The sequence below is a fragment of the Pygocentrus nattereri genome, chromosome 1 (genome assembly GCF_015220715.1).
Source record: "Pygocentrus nattereri isolate fPygNat1 chromosome 1, fPygNat1.pri, whole genome shotgun sequence".
NCBI classification, from domain to species: Eukaryota; Metazoa; Chordata; class Actinopteri; order Characiformes; family Serrasalmidae; genus Pygocentrus; species Pygocentrus nattereri.
In genome coordinates, this window is record NC_051211.1 from 53,981,204 (window position 1) to 54,001,203 (window position 20,000).

Consider the following 20,000-nt stretch of genomic DNA (forward strand, 5'->3'; position numbering starts at 1 on the left):
GGACCGTTGGTTCTCTGGTAATGTTGGGTTTTTTTCATTTTAACAACTTCACATAAATAGTTTTTATTTATTGACGTCGTATTCAGTTTTTTTTATTTTTGGCCTGGTGCTAAATTTCCTGTTTTCAGCTTCAGTCTCAGCCAAGAATTTTCATTTTGGTTTATTACTAGTGGAACCCTTTTTGGTGCTACATAGAACATTTTAAAAGTAATTCCCAGCAGGTTCTACATTATTAACCATGCAAAGAAGCAGTCAAGCACTCTAATGACTCTTTGGGCTCTGTATTTAAGTCAGAGCTGGAACATATTTGGTGTTTGAACTGATTTCAGGCTTCAGACTAAAGTCCATTTGCTCTGAGAGGCTCTAAGCCTTTATTATGTGTATTTTATTAAAAACAATGAATGAACATTTCATTCTGTCACGACCAAAACAGCCAAACTCTACCAAACTCAGTATCAGTATGTCAGCTCTGACAATTTTAGATCATTTTGAGATCAGAAACGCAGCTTTGAGCAGCTGTTCACCCAGAAAATCATCATATTTCTCATTAAAACCCTAAAAAGTGCTGAACTGCAGAAAATATGGTGGTTCTTAATGTTCCTCACTGATTTTATTTTTTCAGACTTTGGGACACATTTACTTCAAAACAATGGGATCTAATGTGGCCATGAGGGACAGGGATGCAGCCTCACTTCCTGCTGCTCTAAAATGCAGGGGTGTGGCTAAAATAAGGCTCCGCCTACAGACTTTTTAAAATTTAAATTAAACTAATAATAAATCAAAATCTTTCAGCTTCTCCTTAAAAGAAATTAAAAAGGATCTTTAAAAAATATTATTTTCACAAGTGCAAATGTAGGGCTCCTAATTTATAATATAGCACCTTATGAATGCTGATATATATATATATATATATATATATATATATATATATATATATATATATATAACTTATAGATTTTTATTCTAGTCTCTATTAATGCCTTGGGTTTAATTAGATCGACTTCATTGTTTTTATTAAATGAACAAATTTATTTATTTTTACTGTGTGGCCGCAACATGAGCTAATCTGATAGAGCGGGCCATATATATATATATATATATATATATATGTATATATATATATATATATATATATATATATATATATATATATATATATATATAAATATATATCCATTGGGTTTTGCTAAAGAACCCGTGAAGAACCCATTTTGGTGGGGATACAAACATGTTGGGAATGTATGTTTCCCTGAGTATTGATCTTTTCTGTTTGCCTTGTTTTGCCGAAAATATCAGAAACTATTATCTTAAATCTTGTCATTCCTGCTTTTATTGATTCCAAAGTTGAGGAGCGATGAACCAAGCGACGTCATTCTACTGTATAAAGCCATCTTTCTGAAAAGAGCGGCTCAGGATCAATCACGCCTCTGTCGCTGTGATCAAATACAGTGAGAATTCTGATAAGATAGGATTAGACTAGACGCTCTTAGCTGCGGAAAAGCCTTTGTGCTCTGTGGAATACCTTTCCCTGTGTTATTTGTCTCGGATACACGGCGCTGAGGAAATAAAAGACGAATAAAATATATGAAGCCTTTTATCTGAGCGGTTAGCAATTATTTCTTCATAAACATCGACTAAAACTAAACGTTGAGGTGCCGGAAAGGGTTCTTTGCACACTGCCATAGTGAATGAGATGTGTGAGGGTGAAGAACTGCTCCCACTTTATATTAAGTGTCTCGAATAACTGTGTAGTTACACATGAATAACATATGCAACAACACTGTAACTACTAAAGATTAAGTCAGTGTAATAGATGGATTACAGCAGTACAGCCTATGTAATTACATGTGTATAAGCTTCAGTTTTGCCTCATCTAATTACTCAAGTGCATCTTCTACACAGGAACTTTCCTGGAGTGCAGCGTTAGTTACACTGTAAAGTAAGTGGACTGTTCCTGTGTAGTTACTATGTAGTTACTGTGTAATAACAGTGGTAATAGACGTTGCTTTGGGTTTAATGTAACATTTAATGAATGTTATAAGTGTTATGTGTTAATATAAGGGGGCGTCTGCTGTTCTGTCTCATTACAGACTGGTTTAAAGCTGGAACTGGTTACAGTGTCACAGCAGTAGCAACATAAACACCAGCTGAATGTGAGGAAAGCTGGCAGATACGGTGTAAATAACGTCTTAATGTAAGTTATTACCATTGTGTAATTACACCTGAGAGAGAATACACTGCTACAGCTATCCAGATACACTGGTGTAACTACACAGGCTGTACCTCTGTAATCCATCTGTAACACTGACTAAATCATTAGTAGTTACATTGTTGTTGCATATGTTATTCACATGTAATTACACAGTTATTAGAGACACGCAGTATAAAGTGGGACTGAAGCACCTTTGTAAAGGTTGAAGAATAAGCTAAAGGATCTAGGAAGAGGCCTTCAGTCAGTGTTTATTGTGTGAAGGCTCTTTAAACCTTTTAAAGGTTCTTTACATTTCTTTTGCACTGTTCTCTGGAGCCGAACGTGGTTCTTCTTTTCTTCTCTCACTTTATCGAGATCCTTTTTAAACAAGTGTAGATACAATATAAACAGTGTGCTGCTGATGGAACTGAGCAAATATGTAATCAAAAACTTTTTTTTTACTAAAATGACATTTTACTGCATTTATATTCGTGTGTATTGATTATTTTTTGTTTAGTATATTTTTTAATACTAGATTGTGTTTTTACTGGCTGAAACACACTCACTGCCCAGACAGCTTTAAAGCAAGTTTAAAGGCTGTGTCATAGTGTCATTGTCCACTTTTCATTTATTGACATGAATGGGGCAGTCGTGGGCTGGAGGTTAGGGAACTGGCCCTGTGACCTGAAAGTCGGTGGTCTGAGGTGTCCTTGAGCAAGACACCTAACCCCCAGGTGCTGTGGGTATGGCTGCCCACCGCTCCGGGCAAGTGTGCTCACTGCCCCCTAGTGTGTGTGTGGTGTTTCACTGAACAGGACGGGTTAAACGCGGAGGTGAAATTTCCAATTAAGGGTCACCTAATCTTAATAATTTAAATTAGAGTAGAAACTAAAATGTCCCAAATTGCTTGGAATAGAAACTCTTTACATGAACGAGCATCAAAAGTTAAGGACATTTTTTCTGCATTTGAGTTTTGCGCCACTCCAGTTTGACTGAGCTGCACTGAGCGCATTTAAATATTCCGCTCTAACGTTCAGACGCAGCGCTAACGGGCAGGAGAGGCAGAGCGGGGTGCGCGGAGCGGGCGAGGGGTGCGCGTGTGGCATAAGTGCTCTGGCCCTTTAAGGGCTGATCTGAGAGCTGAGAGCCAGGGAGCGAGGGGAGGAGAGACGGAGAGAGGAGGGAGGGCGAGAGAGGGAGAGAGAGAGAGGGAGAGAGAGAGAGAGAGGCAGAGGGAGTGAGCTGTGGGAGAGGTTAGAGGAGCAGTAGGCTGTGGGGCGTGTGTGTGTGTGTGTGTGTGTGTGTGAAGCGTGAGCGGCCGGACGTGCATGCTGTCGGATCTGTGCGTTAGAAAACACCCCCCAACCCCCGGTCTCCAGCATGCTCACTGAGCCTGAGATACCTCAGGAGTTTAACAGGTATGTACACATTCTTATAACACACACACACCCACACACACACTCCTAATCACACACACACTCTGACGGGGCACGTGTGGCTTCGCCTTCGGAGCGATCCGGGACAGGAGTGAGCGAGAGAGGGCTTAGAGAGAGCTGCTTGGGACGTGCTCGGAAGTGTTTGTGTGTTTGTGTTTGTGTGTGTGTGAGTGTGTGCGCGCGTGTGTGTATGTGTTTGTGTGTGTATGCATGTGTATGTGTTCTGTGTCCACTTTGTTGTTTGATTGTTTTGCCCAGCTGTAGTGACCATGAGAAACCTCTCTGTCTCTCTCTCTCTCTCTCTCTCTCTCTCTCTCTCTCTCTCTCTCTCTCTCTCTCTCTCTCTCTATGTCTCTCGCCCTCTCTCTGGGCAGCGTCCTCAAACTAAGTTGTACATGTCAATATGTTGATTCTGCTTGCCGGCCGGAGTAACAGGTTTACTTCTCTCTCTCTCTCTCTCTCTCTCTCTGTTCTCTCCTTATCTCTCTCGCCCTCACTCTACCCTCCTCTCCTTCCTTGGATTGTGTACTTTCGCGTGTTTGTGTCCGAATGTGAGCAGCAGCGCGAGAACGATGAGAGAAGGAGAGAAAAAAAAATGTTTGGAAGTTTCGGATCATTTCTGTTTGTCCGTCTGTTGTGAAATTTTAATACGTAGCCGCTCAGATTATTTTTAAAGAAGCTGTGAAAAGTGGGGAGGTAAGTTGGGTGTGGGAGAGAGAGTGAGAGAGAGAGAGAGAGATTGTGTTTGATAAAGGTTTCTCAGGAAACTCCTGCGCTGTCCCTGGTTAGGACCTTTGAGACGCTCATCTGTTTGTGCGCCTTCTGAGCTGCGAGACGCTTTAAGACCCCCGCCTTCGCTTTTATTCACTCTTATTCCATCCGCAAAGAGAAAACAGTGAAAACAATTGTCCGTCCTGTTTCTCCTCCTTTTATTGCCCCCATATGTCCGGCCGCCGTCCCGGCCTCCTGCCGCCGAGCGTTCGCACCTACTCTCGCCCCCCTCGTGTCAACAAAAAGTGGCTTTCGGAGTCCAAAGCTTCGGCGAGATTAACCGTAATTCCCTCCTTTTAATGCCCACCGCTCTTTTTTATTGCATTAGAGAGCCGCACTGTTTTGCCAGATGAAACTAATCTTTTGTTCGGCGATAAACTGCCCGGTTTTATCCCTGAATTAAGAACACATTTGTACGACGAGGGGAAATGTGTTTTTAATAAATCATTCAGCCAGCAAAAAGTGTGTGGGGGGGGGTGGGGGGGGTAGAGAGAGAAACAGATAACAACAGCTATGAGGAATTAAAAATTTAAAGGATTACATAGAAAAGCAGAGGGTGCGGAGATAAAAGTGGGGATTACAATGACTTAGAGGGGAAGGATGGGTAAATTCTGCTTTCGAGTAATGCACTCCATCAGTGGTTAAAGGGGAGTGTGTGTGTGTGTGTGTGTTTATGAAGTGCTGATGTTTAGAGTGTGAGTGTGTGTGTGTGAGGGAGTTCTTCAATGCGGGCAGTGTGTGTGTGTGTGTGTGTGTGTGTGTGTGTGTGTGTGTGTGTGTGTGTGTGAGCGCTCGTCTCTTGATGCTGGCTGTTTCTGCGTCTCCGTAAGTCAGTTTTTCTTGTGATTTAAACCGAATTTTCCCGTTTTTAAGCCAAACAGCTAAAACAGCTTGTTAAAAAGTGGCTGTTTTGATTTGTCTCATTTCAATTTAGCAGCACTAATTTGCAAAGAAAGCACCGTTTACGTTAAATATTCATCTGCTTTGCCTGCAAGGACTGTTTTCCCTGTGTTTTGCTCGGCGTGGTGATGTCAGCTTGTGTGCTTTTCTTTAAACGTGTTAGATTTTAAGATTTTTCCTTTATGACTGCGGAAGCTTTCGTTCCGAGGCACATTGTCGAGCACTCTCCCTCTTTCAGTCGAGAATTTTTACTGTTAGAGTGACAGGAATGTGCTATAAGCTGAACGTCAGCTGTTATTCTTTTTAAAAAATGTGTGTTTTCTCTCTCCTGTAGCACTTTTCTTAGACAAATATAATTAATAGAGTGATAAAAGTGTGATTTATGCTGTACATCAGCTGTTATTTTTTTTTTAAAAATGAGATTTTTCCTCTTTTTTAACACTTTTATTAGAGAATTATTACTATTACAGTAAGAAAAGTGTGATATGCTGTACGTCAGCTGCTATTCTTTTCAAAAATATGTCAAAATATATAGATTTCACTGCTGTTGGGAAGAAACCCTGAATCTTTATATTTGTCATTTTTCTTTTTATGTTTGAAATCAGCAGCTTCTGTTTATGTGGTGTCCAAATTCTATGATAAACGGGCCAATAGAAATGGCCCAAACTGGCTTATAATAATAAATAATAAATCATTTCTTTATGAACTTTAATTCTAAATGTTAAGAATGTTTTTCTTCTCCGGTAAAGTTGGATGTTTTGGTCCGACAGCGACGATTTCAGTGTTGTTATGCTTTACCAGTTTGTGAAATGTGAAACAGGAGTTTGTTTACTGTTTATGGAGACCGACTCGTGCGACTGATCATAACACAAACAATAAGAAGAAGAAGAAGAATATAAATATAAATAGTGATAATAAAAATAATAATGTCTTTTCTCTGCGTCTGCTGTTGGACAGTCGCTGCAGTGCTGAGAGCGCAGACCGAAGACTTTGTGGCCAAACTGTCACATTCCTCAGAAAGATAGAACGAGAGAGAGAGAGAGAGAGAAAAAAGGGGCGAGAGAGGCACTTTAACACTGCCCCATTTGTCCCTTTACCCCTTTACTTCACCTCTTGTTCTCGTTTCTTTCTCTTACCTGCGGCTGTTTTTAACGCGTTCGTTAAGCACAGAGCAGCCTAACGACACCAGCTGGAGGTGTAACTGAACTGGGCTGCGGTGGTGTGACGGGGGCTGATCGTTTCGGTCCCGCTCGGAACTTTTTTCGGGAGCGATGAAGTCGCAGCACTGTAATCTCTTCAGACCATGTGTGTCGTTAAATAGGTCTCATGTGGTGTTAACTGGTTAAAGTGCACTGTGCCGTGTGTGTGTGTGTGTGTGTGTGTGTGTGTGTGTGTGTGTGTGTGTGTGTGTGTGTGTGTGTGTGTGATGGACTCTCTCTCTCTCCCTCTCTCTTTCTCTCTCTCTCTCTCTTATCCACTGTGGTCTATTCAGTGCAGACTGGCTCTTTTGTCTGGCCCATATTGTGCTTCCTCACACAGGCTTGATAACCGTGTCTCCATGCTGGGGGGGCAGTGAAAGAGGGGCTGAAGAATACCAGAGGAGAATGCTAAAAGCCACCCCCCCCCCCTTTCTCTACCCCCCACTCCCCCGGCGGTCAGCTGACCCGACGGTCCACCAATGGGGCGAGAAAGACCCTGTTTTTAGGCTGATCTGGAGGTTATAGCGACGCTGGTGGAGTCCAGAGCTTGGCCTTCTGTAAGAAACAAGGAGAGGAGGCGGGGAGAGAAAGCGAGGGAGGGAGAGGGAGGGAGAGAGAGGGAGAGAGGGAGTAATGAGACAGAAGTCATATGACAGCGGGTCAGGGGTTATGGGTCAGATGTCAAAGCAGACCATTGCATCACGAGCAAAGCAATAAAAATCAATGGCTGCACTGCTAAATGGGTTCTGTCACTTTGGATGTCTTCAGAGAGAGAGAGAGAGAGAGATGGGAGAGGAGAGAGAGAGAGAGAGAGAGAAAGATGCATATAGAGAGAGAGAGGAGAGAGGGGAGAGAGAGTGAGAGATAGAGAGATACATACAGAGAGAGATACATACAGAGAGAGAGAGAGAGGGAGGGAAAGAGAGGGAGAGGAGAAGGAGATAAGAGAGAGAGACAGACAAAGAGAGGAGAGAGGAAAGAGAGAGAGAGAGAGAGAGAGAGAGAGAGGGAGAAGGAATAAAGAGAAAGAGAAAAAAGAGAAAAGCAGGGAGAATGAAAGAAGCAGCAGATAGAGAGAAGAAGAGAAGAAGCAGAGAGATAAAAAGAAACATAAAGACAGGGGTGTAAACAGTGACGGAGAGACAGAGAAAAACAGAGAGAAAGAAAAGGCCTAGAGGCGAGAGAGTGAGAAAGAGGAAAGGAATAAACAGAGAGAGAGAGAAAGAAGGAGAGAGAGAGAGTGAAAGAGAGAAAAAGAGAGAGAAAGGAGTAGAGAGCGAAAGATAGGAGAAAAACAGAGTGTGTGTTTGTGTGTGTGTATATGTGTGTGTGTGTGTGTGTGTGTGTGTGTGTGTGTGTGTGTGTGTGTGTGTGTGTGTGTTCTCCAGGCTGTACAATAGTGTCTCTGTACTTTCAGGTACTTCAGGAAAGGGAGGAGTAAGTGTGTGTGTGTGTGTGTGTGTGTGTGTGTGTGTGTGTTTGACGTGTGTTTCTGTTGCTGCAGCTCCTAAACAGCGTCCAGTTAGTCACGATTACTGTCATTAACGTTTAAACAGCTCTTATTCATCCTGAGCTTCTCAACGTCATCACAGGTTCTCACGTTCCGTACGCGGCCTTCGGAGGCTAGAATGCTCGCAGTCACTCAGGGCTGAAGTTCGGAGCCTTTTGCAGCAGTTTGAGGTGCAAATCGGTCCCACTCTGCCAGCGTGGCATGTACTCACTTAAAAACGATGGTTCTTCAAAGGTTCTTTAGTAAAGAAAAGGGTTCTATATAGAACCATGAACCCTCAAAGAACCCTTTGCATGTTTATCATGTCCTTTGCATGGTGAAAGTATTCTGCAGATTGATGGAGAACATGCTTTTGATGGTTCTATGTAGAACCTTTTGGAAAAGCTTTCTATTTAGCACCAAAAAAGGGGTTCTACCTTTTAAAGGTGTTCTATATGAAACCATTATGTTTACTTAAGAACCCTTGAATAACTATTGTTTTTAAAAGTGTACATTCTCAACAAAGAGGGTTCTTCAAAGGTTTCTGGAGTACATAAAATGGTTCTATATAGAACCATGAACATTCATGAACCCTTGGGCTGGTTACATGGTGAAATAGTTCTTCAGACTGATGGAAAATGTGCTGTTGATGGTTCTATACAGAACCTTTTCGACAAGGGTTCTGTGTAGCACCTTAAAAGGTGTTTCTGCTTAAGCTCGTAACAATAGAAGAACCTTTTGGGTGCTATGTAGAGCCCTTTTCAAAAAAGTTCTGTACCACATTTGTGCACTTTTCCAACAACCTGAAGAACCCTTTCATGATGCAGAGAACCCTTTGATCATGCAGACGTTTCTGAAGTGTTCATGGTTTCATGTAGAACCATTTTCTTTACTAAAGAACCCTTAGAGCCATCATTTTAACTGGCATGTGAGCCTCAGTGCTCAGAGCCTCAGTGCCGTGTTGATGACAGAACGTGGGTAAAATCACTCATGCATATTCATCAGTGGGAGGGGTCGCCAGGACGGCTGACACAGCCACAGAAGTCACTGCAGTTTAAGTGAGCGGCTGGTTTTGCGGCAACTTTTAAAACCCAAAAAATGTCTTAGGTTCTCTGAGTCGTGTTGTTGAGAGGCAGTGGCACCAGACATAGCAGCGAGATGGAGAACCCTTGTGCGCTGGTCAGGTCATTTTCAGTGTTTACCAAGAGAAAAAATGATTTATTATTATTTCAGCCTCAGATTCTTGGTCTTTGCTCATTTTCTGTGAAGAACATTTAAAATAACCCATTTTCAGGGTCTTCACTCTGTTCACCTCCCCCCCCCCCCTTCCCCCCCAACACACATTTATATTACACATGTGGTGTTGGGCTGAACCCGCGGGGAGTAAAAGTGTGGAGGTGCTGTGTCCTTCACTCTGTTCTCCTCCTACATGGCCTGCTGTTAGTGTGTGTGTGTGTGTGTGTGAGGGTGGACAACATGGACAGGCTGCTGACTGGCTACAGCTGCTACAGTAGAACCCTACATTGGCCACTTGTGATATTTTAAACTTGTGGCTGTATTGATTTAAATACAATAATGTGGTGGGTCCACCAGCCCACTGAGTAACACATACATCAACACCACACAGGGACTAAACTTTTGGGATCTGATGCAAAAGTTTGGTCAGATTACAAGTTGTGTTGACTTTCTGCTTGAGACTCTGTACACTTCAGGGAACAACACACTTCTGCATGATTTAATGCACAAATTTTGAGCTTATTTGCTGAAATGAACTCACGGGAAATCCGAAACGCAAAAAGCCTCTGTGCAAAAGTAGCGGCACATTTTCTACTTTAGCTTTGTGCCAAGTTTCTAAAGAAAGGGGGACGCTGACTTCAATAAAAACCTCCACTTGGCTAGGAGTGTGAGCTCGCAGGCCGTGTTATCATTTCCCAAGTTTTCTTAGTCTGAGGATTAACATCAGGACATCTGAGCAGTTGAGCCGCCGTCTTAACGAATCCGACGCTCGCACGCACATCTGGCCCCTGGACGGGTGTAAACGCACAAACCTAGAGGCTCCTGTTGACCCTGCTGGCCTAAAGACAGTCCTACCTTCGCCTCCCCTCCCTGCGTTTAGAGGTAAATAAAGCAGGGGCTGCTGGTCGGTTCTCGTGCCGGGCCGAACGCTTCAGAGTGAAGAGCTGGAACGGAAGATCTCCGGCTCTTGTGTGTGTGTGTGTGTGTGTGTGTGTGTGTGTGTGTGTGTGGAATCTCTCCAAGGTAAAATGTCATTGAAAATCACGGCCCTCTGAGTCAGCGTAAGAGAAATAAATAATCAGAAGAGAAAGAAATGACAGGAAACTATGCAGACGGCTGAAGCGATGACTAAAAGCGCTGGCAAATGCGTGTATTTGTGTATTTGTGTGTTGGTGCGTGTGTGCGTGCGGCTGGAGGACTCGTCCCGGCGCTGTAGGCTCACTGAGCTGGCCCGTGCCTTCTGCCTTCAGCGAACACGCACCGCGGCGCGTTAACGTGTTTGTGTGTGCGTGACTTCAACTCCATGTCTAAATGCTAATGGATGACAGTGACATTAGACTCTGTGTTCTTGCCTTTTGTGGAAAAGGCTGGACAGGAAGCCGGGGTGGCCCCACCGCCTTCAAAACCAGAGGGAAAACACAGAGGCTGCTTTGTGTTTCGGCTCCCGGCGCACACACGCTGCTCGCCGCACATATAGGCATACATGGGCTTCATGTGAAAAAGCCTCCTTTATGAGCTCTCTCCTTCACGGCCGATTCTGCGCTGCAATCCGCTCTTCTCTGTTCAAGATGTGCTGCTTTTTTTCCCTTTGTTTGTTGTTTTCTTTTACTTTGCAAAACATTCGCATGTTTGTCTTTAGTTTGTCTGGCAAACTACCCTGTCTACAAACTGCCTACACTAAACTTTTAACACTGTTTTTAATGTTTCTGCTGATTTTCTAAGTTAAAATGTGTGAAAACATCCATGGGCCAGCTGTGTTTTTATTCAGAAACGCAGTGTTTATTCAAAATATAACAAAATTGTAACAGCAAATAGGCACCAAACACTTTTACTCACTTTTTTGCTTTAGATATCAGTTTTTTAAAACTCAAACTAGGCACCAGGCATCCTTTCTTTTTGCGGTGTAATTGCGGCCCATAGATTGCTGTTGGGTTCCGAACACACACTATGTTACAGTGCATACTGGGGACTGTAGTGCATCTCAGGGTGAAACGGGTTAATAAGAACTGAAAATCGAAATCGTTTCACAGGCCGAATAGGACTGTGTCACCGGCCTGATTTGGCCCGTGGACCTTGTGTTTGACAGGATCTTCAGGGAACACATGTCTGCGCGTTCTAATGCAAATTGCTGAATATTTTAAAAACATATTTTTTATTTACTGAGCAAATAAATAGAACATGCACAGTAAATTTGTTCCCCATAGAGGATGCCTTCACTAAGAAAATCAACAAAACATAACTGGCAAGTGGTGCCCAAACTTTTGCATGTGAATTTAAGTCATACATCAGTTTCTCTGATTAAATAAACCAATAATAAACCACACACTATGGCATTAAGCAATAAAAGAAGCCTCATGCATCTTTTACACAATGATAGGAAACACAGTAGCTCATAAAAAGTTCCAAATCTATACACTGGCGCTTTTTGCTCTGGCCAACATTGACATGCATGTACTGCAACTCGTCTGGTGGCAGATTGAACCCCTCAAATTCCAGGCTTATTACACACTAAGGCTTATAATTCAGTAACCACAGGGACTTCAGTGCAATCTGCTGAGCTATTTTAGGTTATAGAAGTGTGTACTAAAACTTTGGGCCCACCTCGGGACACTGGCCGTTTAAGGGGTTAAAGAGCCACTTCCCAATTCTCAGAACGGATTGCCAGACGTTCGGTTCCATTGAGTTATATGCTCCACGCTCACACATATCACTCTCACTCTGCTCCCTTAGAGCATTTCAGTGTAGAGTGTGGCTGAAATGTACGATGTGGTTTCAAAGCTTGTGGGCAGCTGACATACTTTGCCCTTTATACTTAACCCTTAGAAGTCGTAGTCATCAGCGAAAGCAAAAGCATGAGGTTATTAGATATGAATTATTATTCACTCAAAGTTGGTATTGCTCTGTAATTGCAATGCAAACTGGTTGGGATTCCTTTAAGAAAATGGTTCTTTAAGGGGTTTTTTAGCTAAGACAGTGGTTCTAAATAGAAACGTGAACACTTAAAGAACCATTTGCACCCTAAAAGGGTTCCTTGCATGGTGAAATGGTTCTTCCGATTGAGAGAAAATGTGTTGCAAAGGTTTTTGAAAATAGCACCAAAAAGGATTGTTCTATTGTTACGCAGTCAAGATTGTAACAACAGAAGAACCCTTTTTGGTGCTATATAGAAGCATTTTTAAAATTGTTCTGTATAGAACCACTGCTTTTACTAAAGAACCCTTGAAGAACTGTCTCTGGAGTGTAGGTGAGTAGATGTTCTGTTATTCTGTTATGATTAGCTGTTCTCGTGCAGTCTTTCACATTCACTTTCACAGCAGAGCAAAAAAAGTCCTGAAAACAGCGGTAAATTACACGTAATTGTAGTTTGTTATTTGTTTACTCGTTAGGTAATTAAATATGTAATTAGGTTGTTCTGTTTAAATAAGAAACAAAATGAAAGTACTCAGTTTGGTCCAGCTAGCTGGTGAAGCTGAAGTATTAGTAGCGAGCGGTCAGCATCAAATGAAGTCAGCGAGAGAGCACCTTCGAGTATGCTGAAGATTGCAGAGTCACTTTTGCGTCTGGTCCACCCCTCAGAGAGCGCGAGAGAGCGCGAGAGAGCGCGAGAGAGCGAGAGACTATAAATATCCATGAAGCAATATCCTTAAAAGACTGCTCTGAAAGGCCGAGAGAACGACTCACAGTTCCACACAAACAGTCGATTGTCCAGAATGGAGCGTCATGATGTGGCTATCGGAGAGAGCGAGGGACAGATAGAGAGAGCTTGAGAGAGAGAGAGAGAGAGAGAGAGAGAGAGAACTGGTCTTTAAGGTCTAATGTGTATGTAAATGCTGAGGTATTGTCGCTGCTGCCAGTGCTGTTGTTATCTGTGGGGAAAAAGGCCTCATTGTTCAATTCTTTAAACTCACTCTTTCATTCCCACACTCCGAAACACAAGGGAGCCGCCACATCCGGCTGACATCACCATCCGCTGGACAAATCAAACAGTCGTCCTGCGGGGGAATTTACCTTTGGGCTGTCTGATGGCCTTGTTTACCGAAAGAGTTTGCTGCGCTGGAAATCCGCCACTTAATCGGTGGAGAAAGGAGATGTGCTTGCTGCATTTATCTGACATGAGTGATGATGTTGTGTTTATTTTGTTCTGAGCTAAATTGGCCTCAGTGTGTTTTTTTTTTTTTTTTTTTTTTTTTTGTCGTACAAAATGCACGTTGTTTAAAGGTGAGGTCAGGATTGGGCTGGTGTATAAATATGCATGTAAATGTGTACATGTAATTTCCAGTCTAAAAAATCAGATCTGAAAACATCCACAGGTATTTCTGTCCGTCCTTGCATTGTGAGAAGACGACAGTGATGTGGGTCTGAAAGGATGTGTAGCAGATAGATAGATGGACACACTGGGCCTCGTAGTGGCCTGTGAGCAGAAATGGAGGGTATAGTGCCTCCTACATAAAAATATCTCGAGTGTTGAATCTCCAAGACGGTGACTTTACAGGAGAAGGAAAAAACATGCTTTACTTATAATGGAAGTCAATGGAACCAGAACCAAGAGATTTTGTGCCATTTCTTTTGGTCCATTCATCATGAAATTTGCACACAGTGTAAAGGAGATTTTTAAATGATGGCAAAATAAATAAATAAATATATACATATATATATATATCTCACTGCTGTCAGGCCAAAACCTCGTATCTCCATAATGGTGACTTTACAGGAGAAGGAAAAAACCTACTGTACATTTAATGTAAACCAATGGAACCAGAATTTTTTCCGAGTGAATTTGGGCCGTTTATTTTGATACTTTAATCTTGAAATTTACACGCAATGTAAAGCGCAACAAGCTTTTTCAGATTTTGTTAAAAACTGGAAAATGACACACACACACACACACACACACACACTCACACACACACTCACACATATATATTGTTCATTTATGATCATTTGACTCTTCGTTTGAACATCTAACAGCTAAAACGTGATTATAAGTACTTTCGAGCGGCGTTTACATGTGCAACAAAAGCTATTAACATGCGATTGGACTGTGTGTGTGTGTGTGTGTGTGTGTTTGTGCGCGCGGTTGTGTGTGGCTAAAGCATGTGCTATTATTAGGAGCATTTGTGGTGTGTTAACCACCGGGCGATGGCGATTAGATAAAGCGCACAGCTCTGGCATTTTTGGCCGTTTTAGTATTTAAAGCGCGGCCTCCCTCGGGAAGTTAATGGACGCTACGTTCGTCCGATTAGAGAAAACGTACATATGTGACATGAGAGGGTCTTTAGGAGCGCTTTCAATCAGCATCAGAAACACTGGCAGAGGAGTGTGGCTTTAATCCCGGCTTAGCACACTCAGCCGGGGGACGGGGGAGGGGGTGGTTGAGGGGGTGGTGGAGTGCCACACCGGTGGGGTGGCCATTAGCGGCTAGCGATTAGCCCAGCAAGTCACTGCTTAGCCTGGTGTGCTGGACTTCTGACCCAGCAGCAAAGCCACAGCGCGTCATCAACTTAATGTGGCTGCTGTTACTCCTCTCATTAGTGCAGATATGTATATATACATATACACACACAGCACAATATGCCGCACAGATGCTGCAGTTTTAGGACTTTTTTTCCATCTTAGCAGCTGCAGTGACCACTTACTGTGGACATGATGGTGGACCGGTCAGTGCTTTGAGGGTGTGGATCCAAACAGATCACTGGTTTGATGCACATAGGTGTTTTTCAGCATTGGCAGGTTGCAGTGTCCCTTGTTAATGAATGATTCTGTTACTTTGCCTAACATGCTGGACACGACAGTGGCTATTAAACAGAAACGGTCACTGCTCTGATGGGTGCTAACTCAATCTAATGTCATTGCTATTACCGTATTAAAATATTCTTTCATAAACGGACATTTTTTAGCCTTTTACTGTTTCCTATCTCCTTTGTTTATGACCAACTCTGTAGAAACATCTACCATGCTGGACCTCACAGTGGCCTATAAATAGAAATGGTACTGGTCACTGCTCTCGGGGTGTGATTGCATGCTAACAGATGGACTTCTGCTGGCGTTATACTTCCTCAGACATTCATAGAAATGTATTTATTCATTTATATTTTCTTATATGTTTGATTGTCCCTTGTTGATGAACAGTTCTGTTATTTTTACGCCTCTAACACGCTGGACGTCATAGTGGCCTGTAAGCTGAAATGGCACAGGTCAATGAAAGCGTCATCCAATACAGTGGACATGACACTGACCTTTAAACAGAAATGGTGCTGGTCACTTCACTGAGGGCGTGATTGCATGCTAATGGTGTCTTTTATCACTATAAAGACTCATCGGAAGCCGTTTTCCATTCATTCATCATCAGTTTCAAGTGTAAATGAATAATTCTATCATTTGCATACAACAGTCGCACTGGACCTGGCGGTGACCTATAAGCAGAAATAGCTGACCACTTCACTGAGGCTATGAATGCGTGCAAACTGAATTATAAATATGGCCTTTCATTGGCATCACAGTGCTATACACTTATATAGGAATTCACGCTTTTACATTTTTTTTTTTCGTTTTTAGCCATTTTCTATTATTAAAAGCTTTGCTTGCATCTAATACAGTGGACCTAATGGTGGCCTGTAAGCAGAAATGGCTGGTCCCTTCTCTGTGGGTGTGATTACGTGCTAACAGTATTATAAAAAAATGCATTTAATTAGTATTAAAGCTATAAAAATAGCCAAAACGTACACAGGCATTAAGGTGTTTTCAGGTGCAGATGTTTTCATTCTGTTAGTTCTTTGAATCTAATACAGTGGACATGACAGTGGCCTATAAGCAAAGCGGTCCCGCTTTATATTGTGTCTCTAATGACTGTGTAGTTACATGTGAATAACATATGCAACAACAATGTAACTACTAATGATTTAGTCAGTGTTACAGATGGATTACAGAGGTACAGCCTGTGTACTTACACCAGTGTATCTGGATAGCTGTAGCAGCGTATTCTCTCTCATGTGTAATTACACAATGGTAATAACTTACATTAAGACGTTATTTACGCCGTATCTGCCAGCTTTCCTCACATTCAGCTGGTGTTTATGTTGCTACTGCTGTGACGCTGTAACCAGTTCCAGCTTTAAACCAGTCTGTAATGAGACAGAACAGCAGATGCCCCCTTATATTAACACATAACACTTAGAACATTCATTAAATGTTACATTAAACCCAAAGCAACGTCTATTACCACTGTTATTACACAGTAACTACATAGTAACTACACAGGAACTGTCCACTTACTTTACAGTGTAACTTTAACACTGCACTCCAGGAAAGAAGATACAGTTCTGTAATTACATGAGGCAAAACTGAAGTCGATACACATGTAATTACGCAGGCTGTACTGCTGCAATCCATCTGTAACGCTGCCTAAATCATTAGTAGTTACAGTGTTATTGCATATTTTATTAACATGTATTAGAGCTCTTAGAGACACTTGCAAAGCTTGCACTGGTCACTGCTCTGAGGGAGTGATTGCAGGCCAATGTGTGCCTACTATGCCATAAGCATTCATAGAAGTTCATTTATTTATGTTTATCTTATCAGTTTTAGTGCCCCTTGTTAATGAATAATTCTGTCGTTTGCATACATCCAACCTGCTGAGCCTGGTCACTTCGCTCAAGGTGTGATTACATGCAAAATGAATAATACAGAAGGCCTTTCATTGGTGTTATAGTGCTGTAAACATATACAGGCACTCATATTTAGTATTTTTCTTTCTTTCTAAGCAGTTTTTCAGCGTGTAAATGCTTGCATGCATCTAAGAGAGTGGACCTTACTATGGCCTGTAATCAGAAATGGCTGGTCTCTGCTCTGGGGATGTGATTACATGCGAACCATGTAATAAAGAAGGCATTTTGATGGTGTTATAGTGCTGTAAACATATACCAGCAATTATATTTTGTATTTTTCTTTCTTTCTAAACAGTCTTTCAGTGTGCAAAGGCTTGAATGCATCTAATACAGTCGACCTAGCCATGGCCTCTAAGCGGATATCTCAATGGTCAGTTTATAACAGAGTAATAAAGAAGGCATTTTGTTGGTATTATAGTGCCATTGAACATATATAGGCATTCACATTTTGTGCTTTTCTTTCTTTCTCGGCAGTTTTCAGTCTGTAAATGCTACAATACAGTGGAGGTGATGTTAGTCTCTAAAGAGAAAAGGTACAGGTCACTGCTCTAAGCGGATCCAACCAGTGATAGGAAAGTCTGGGGATGTGATTACATGTTAACCGAATAACAAAGAAGGCATTCTGTTAGTGTTAAATTGCTGTAAACACATACAAGCAGTCATATTTTGTGTTATTCCTTCTTTCTGCGCAGTTTTTCGGCACGCGAATGCCTGCATGCATCTAATACAGTCGACCTAACCATGGCCTGTAAGCGGATATCTCAATGATCAGTTTATTGAGGGATTGATTGAATGCTAACAGAATAATAAAGACGGCGTTTTGTTGGTATTACAGTGCCATAAAAACACACGTGGGCATTTATATTTTGTGTTTGCGTAGTTGTCAGTCAATACAGTGGATGTGATGCTGGCCTCTGAAGAGAAACAGTACAGGTCACTGCTCTGAGAGTGTGGCTGCCGACCGGATGGCCTTTCAGTGGTATTAGAGTGCAGCTTAGTTCATTTTTACAGTGCGCTGTACTGTACAGGGCCTGAAATGAATGTTATCCGCGGAGGTTAATTGCTCTTTGCCTGCTGGAGATTATGAATGGCAGTAAATGTATTAAAACCTGGAGATAATGAGCGAAGGCCGTGACGAAACTTTACAATGCAAATGGGCCGAAGACGCCGTTCTGCGTTTCAATGGGGTTTACGCGGCCAAGGCAGAGCGCAGGGAGCGCGAGCGCCTATGTATGTGCGCGCACGCCGTTTCTGCTCAGTGCCGGGTTTATGTGTGCACATGCATGCATGTTTGTGTGTTTTTCAGCTGAGGAAATGTGTGTGTGTGTGTGTGTGTGTGTGTGTGTGTGTGTGTGTCTGTTTGGCAGGCCAGGCTTTATGACAGCCACAGAAGGATGGAGTGAAATTATGCTAATGGCCACTAATTATGACCTCGGAGACCAGCTTTGCTGCCAATTTATCTACTTAATAAAGCCCCTTCTTTTTAATCCCAACATCACTACATGCTCTAAATGTTTCATGTAGGCTCTCCACAAGCGCAGGTCTGCCAACTTTAAATGAAATAGCTGCTATAACCTGCTCACCCAGGGAGCGGAATTGTATAGTAATTATACTTCAAAGGCTTGGAGGAAAATAGACATTTTATTGCTCAAGAGGAACTGTGAAAGGCTTGTGTCAGTGGGCCGAACAGGAAGTGGATTGTGTGTGTGTGAGTGTGTGTGTGTGTGTGTGTGTGTGTGTGTGTGTGTGTGTGTGTGTGTGTGTGTGTGTGTGTAGACAGAGCCCTGCTGGACTGTTACAAGCAGAAAGATTGAGCCTCGTTCTCGGCAGAAGCTCACACCTCTGAAGAAAGCCCATTCACCTGAATGGAGAGTGTATATAAATGGTGTTGGAGTGACAGTGTGTGTGTGTGTGTGTGTGTGTGTGTGTGTGTGTGTGTGTGTGTGTGTGTGTGTTTCTGACTATCAGAGCTAGGCCTTCAGTTTGGGCCATAAATGCCAGAACGTGGTCAAAAAACATGGAAAAACCCCCGTAATACTAATTTCTACTAGCACACCTATGGGATTCTAGTAGTATGTTAGCACTGAGTTCACAGTGATTCTCATGGCTGTTTGGTCTAGATTAAAAGCAGCCATTTAAAACTTGTGAAACACATCCTGTATGTTTTATTCGAAGCTGGTAACAGACATTAATATGCATTTTAGCTTGTAGGAGTGTTTCATTTGCCCATTCCTGCCTTTTGCCTGGTGCCCCAGAACCACTGAATGTGCTTGTGAGAAGAGGTAAATGCCATATAAGCACTTTTACATTAAAGAGCCAAGCTGTGCTTTATTTATGATTTAGCGACCCTTTTATTTAATATTCTTACAATGATGATATGATTTTTACAAACAAAGTCACATATCGCTGCTGTCGGAACAAAACCTCGTATCTCCAAACGGTGACTTTGCAGGAGAAGGAAGAAACCTACTTTACTTTTAATGTAAGTCAATGGAACCAGAATTTTTTCCAAGTCATTTTGAGTCATTTCCTTTAGTCCAACCATTGTGAAATTCATGCACAATGTAAAAACTATCAGGGATTTTCAAATTATGTCAAAAACTGAAAAACGTCAAAAATGGAAACATGAGTTTTTGATCTGACAGCAGCTACTGCTTCAGACAAGGACCGCCTTCAGACTATACTAGACATTAAAGCATTAAAACTAGGCATATTCACGTTGGAATGCATGTGGTGTGTTTAGATCCTTCTAGATTTTTTCCATTTCCAAAAGCTGTTTAATAGCTTTCACCATCTCGTTCCCGTGGCTGTAGACCCCTGGACCCCTGCAGAAGGTCCTGCTGAATTTCTCTGGTGTTCAGCCCAAAGTTACACCCTCACATGTATCAGTTTCTCAGTGAGTCTTTCAGTAAGTAGAGCACAGAGCTGCTGCTACTCTTTCCATTCCTGGAGCCTGGTTAGACTATGGCTTGTATTCACAACTAGAGACGTATCTAGAACTTTTCTCTCACAGGATTCGCCCTGTAAGGCCTTCTGTTCAGCTCCTGAAGTTCTAACCAATGGTATCTACCAGAAAAAGAAACTGGATCCTTTTAAATAGTGAAATAAGAGCTG

General features: G+C 42.2%; 1 protein-coding gene across 7 annotated transcripts in view; it reads left to right on the forward strand.

Annotated features, from left to right (window-relative positions):
* Nucleotides 1-20,000, forward strand: part of sox5 (SRY-box transcription factor 5) — a 418,494-nt gene that overhangs the window by 250,379 nt on the left and 148,115 nt on the right. For 3 of the 7 annotated variants that reach the window (XM_037539854.1, XM_037539868.1, XM_037539856.1), the window contains exon 1: nucleotides 3,451-3,609. The exons of 1 other annotated variant lie outside the window; for it this stretch is intronic. In XM_037539854.1, the coding sequence (XP_037395751.1) occupies nucleotides 3,572-3,609 (38 nt within the window). In that variant the 5' untranslated portion in view covers nucleotides 3,451-3,571. Of the gene's footprint in view, nucleotides 1-3,450; nucleotides 3,610-4,039; nucleotides 4,324-5,187; nucleotides 5,224-19,724 lie in introns of those variants that run through there. 3 more of the 7 variants (XM_037539867.1, XM_037539859.1, XM_037539862.1) reach the window with 3 other exon arrangements.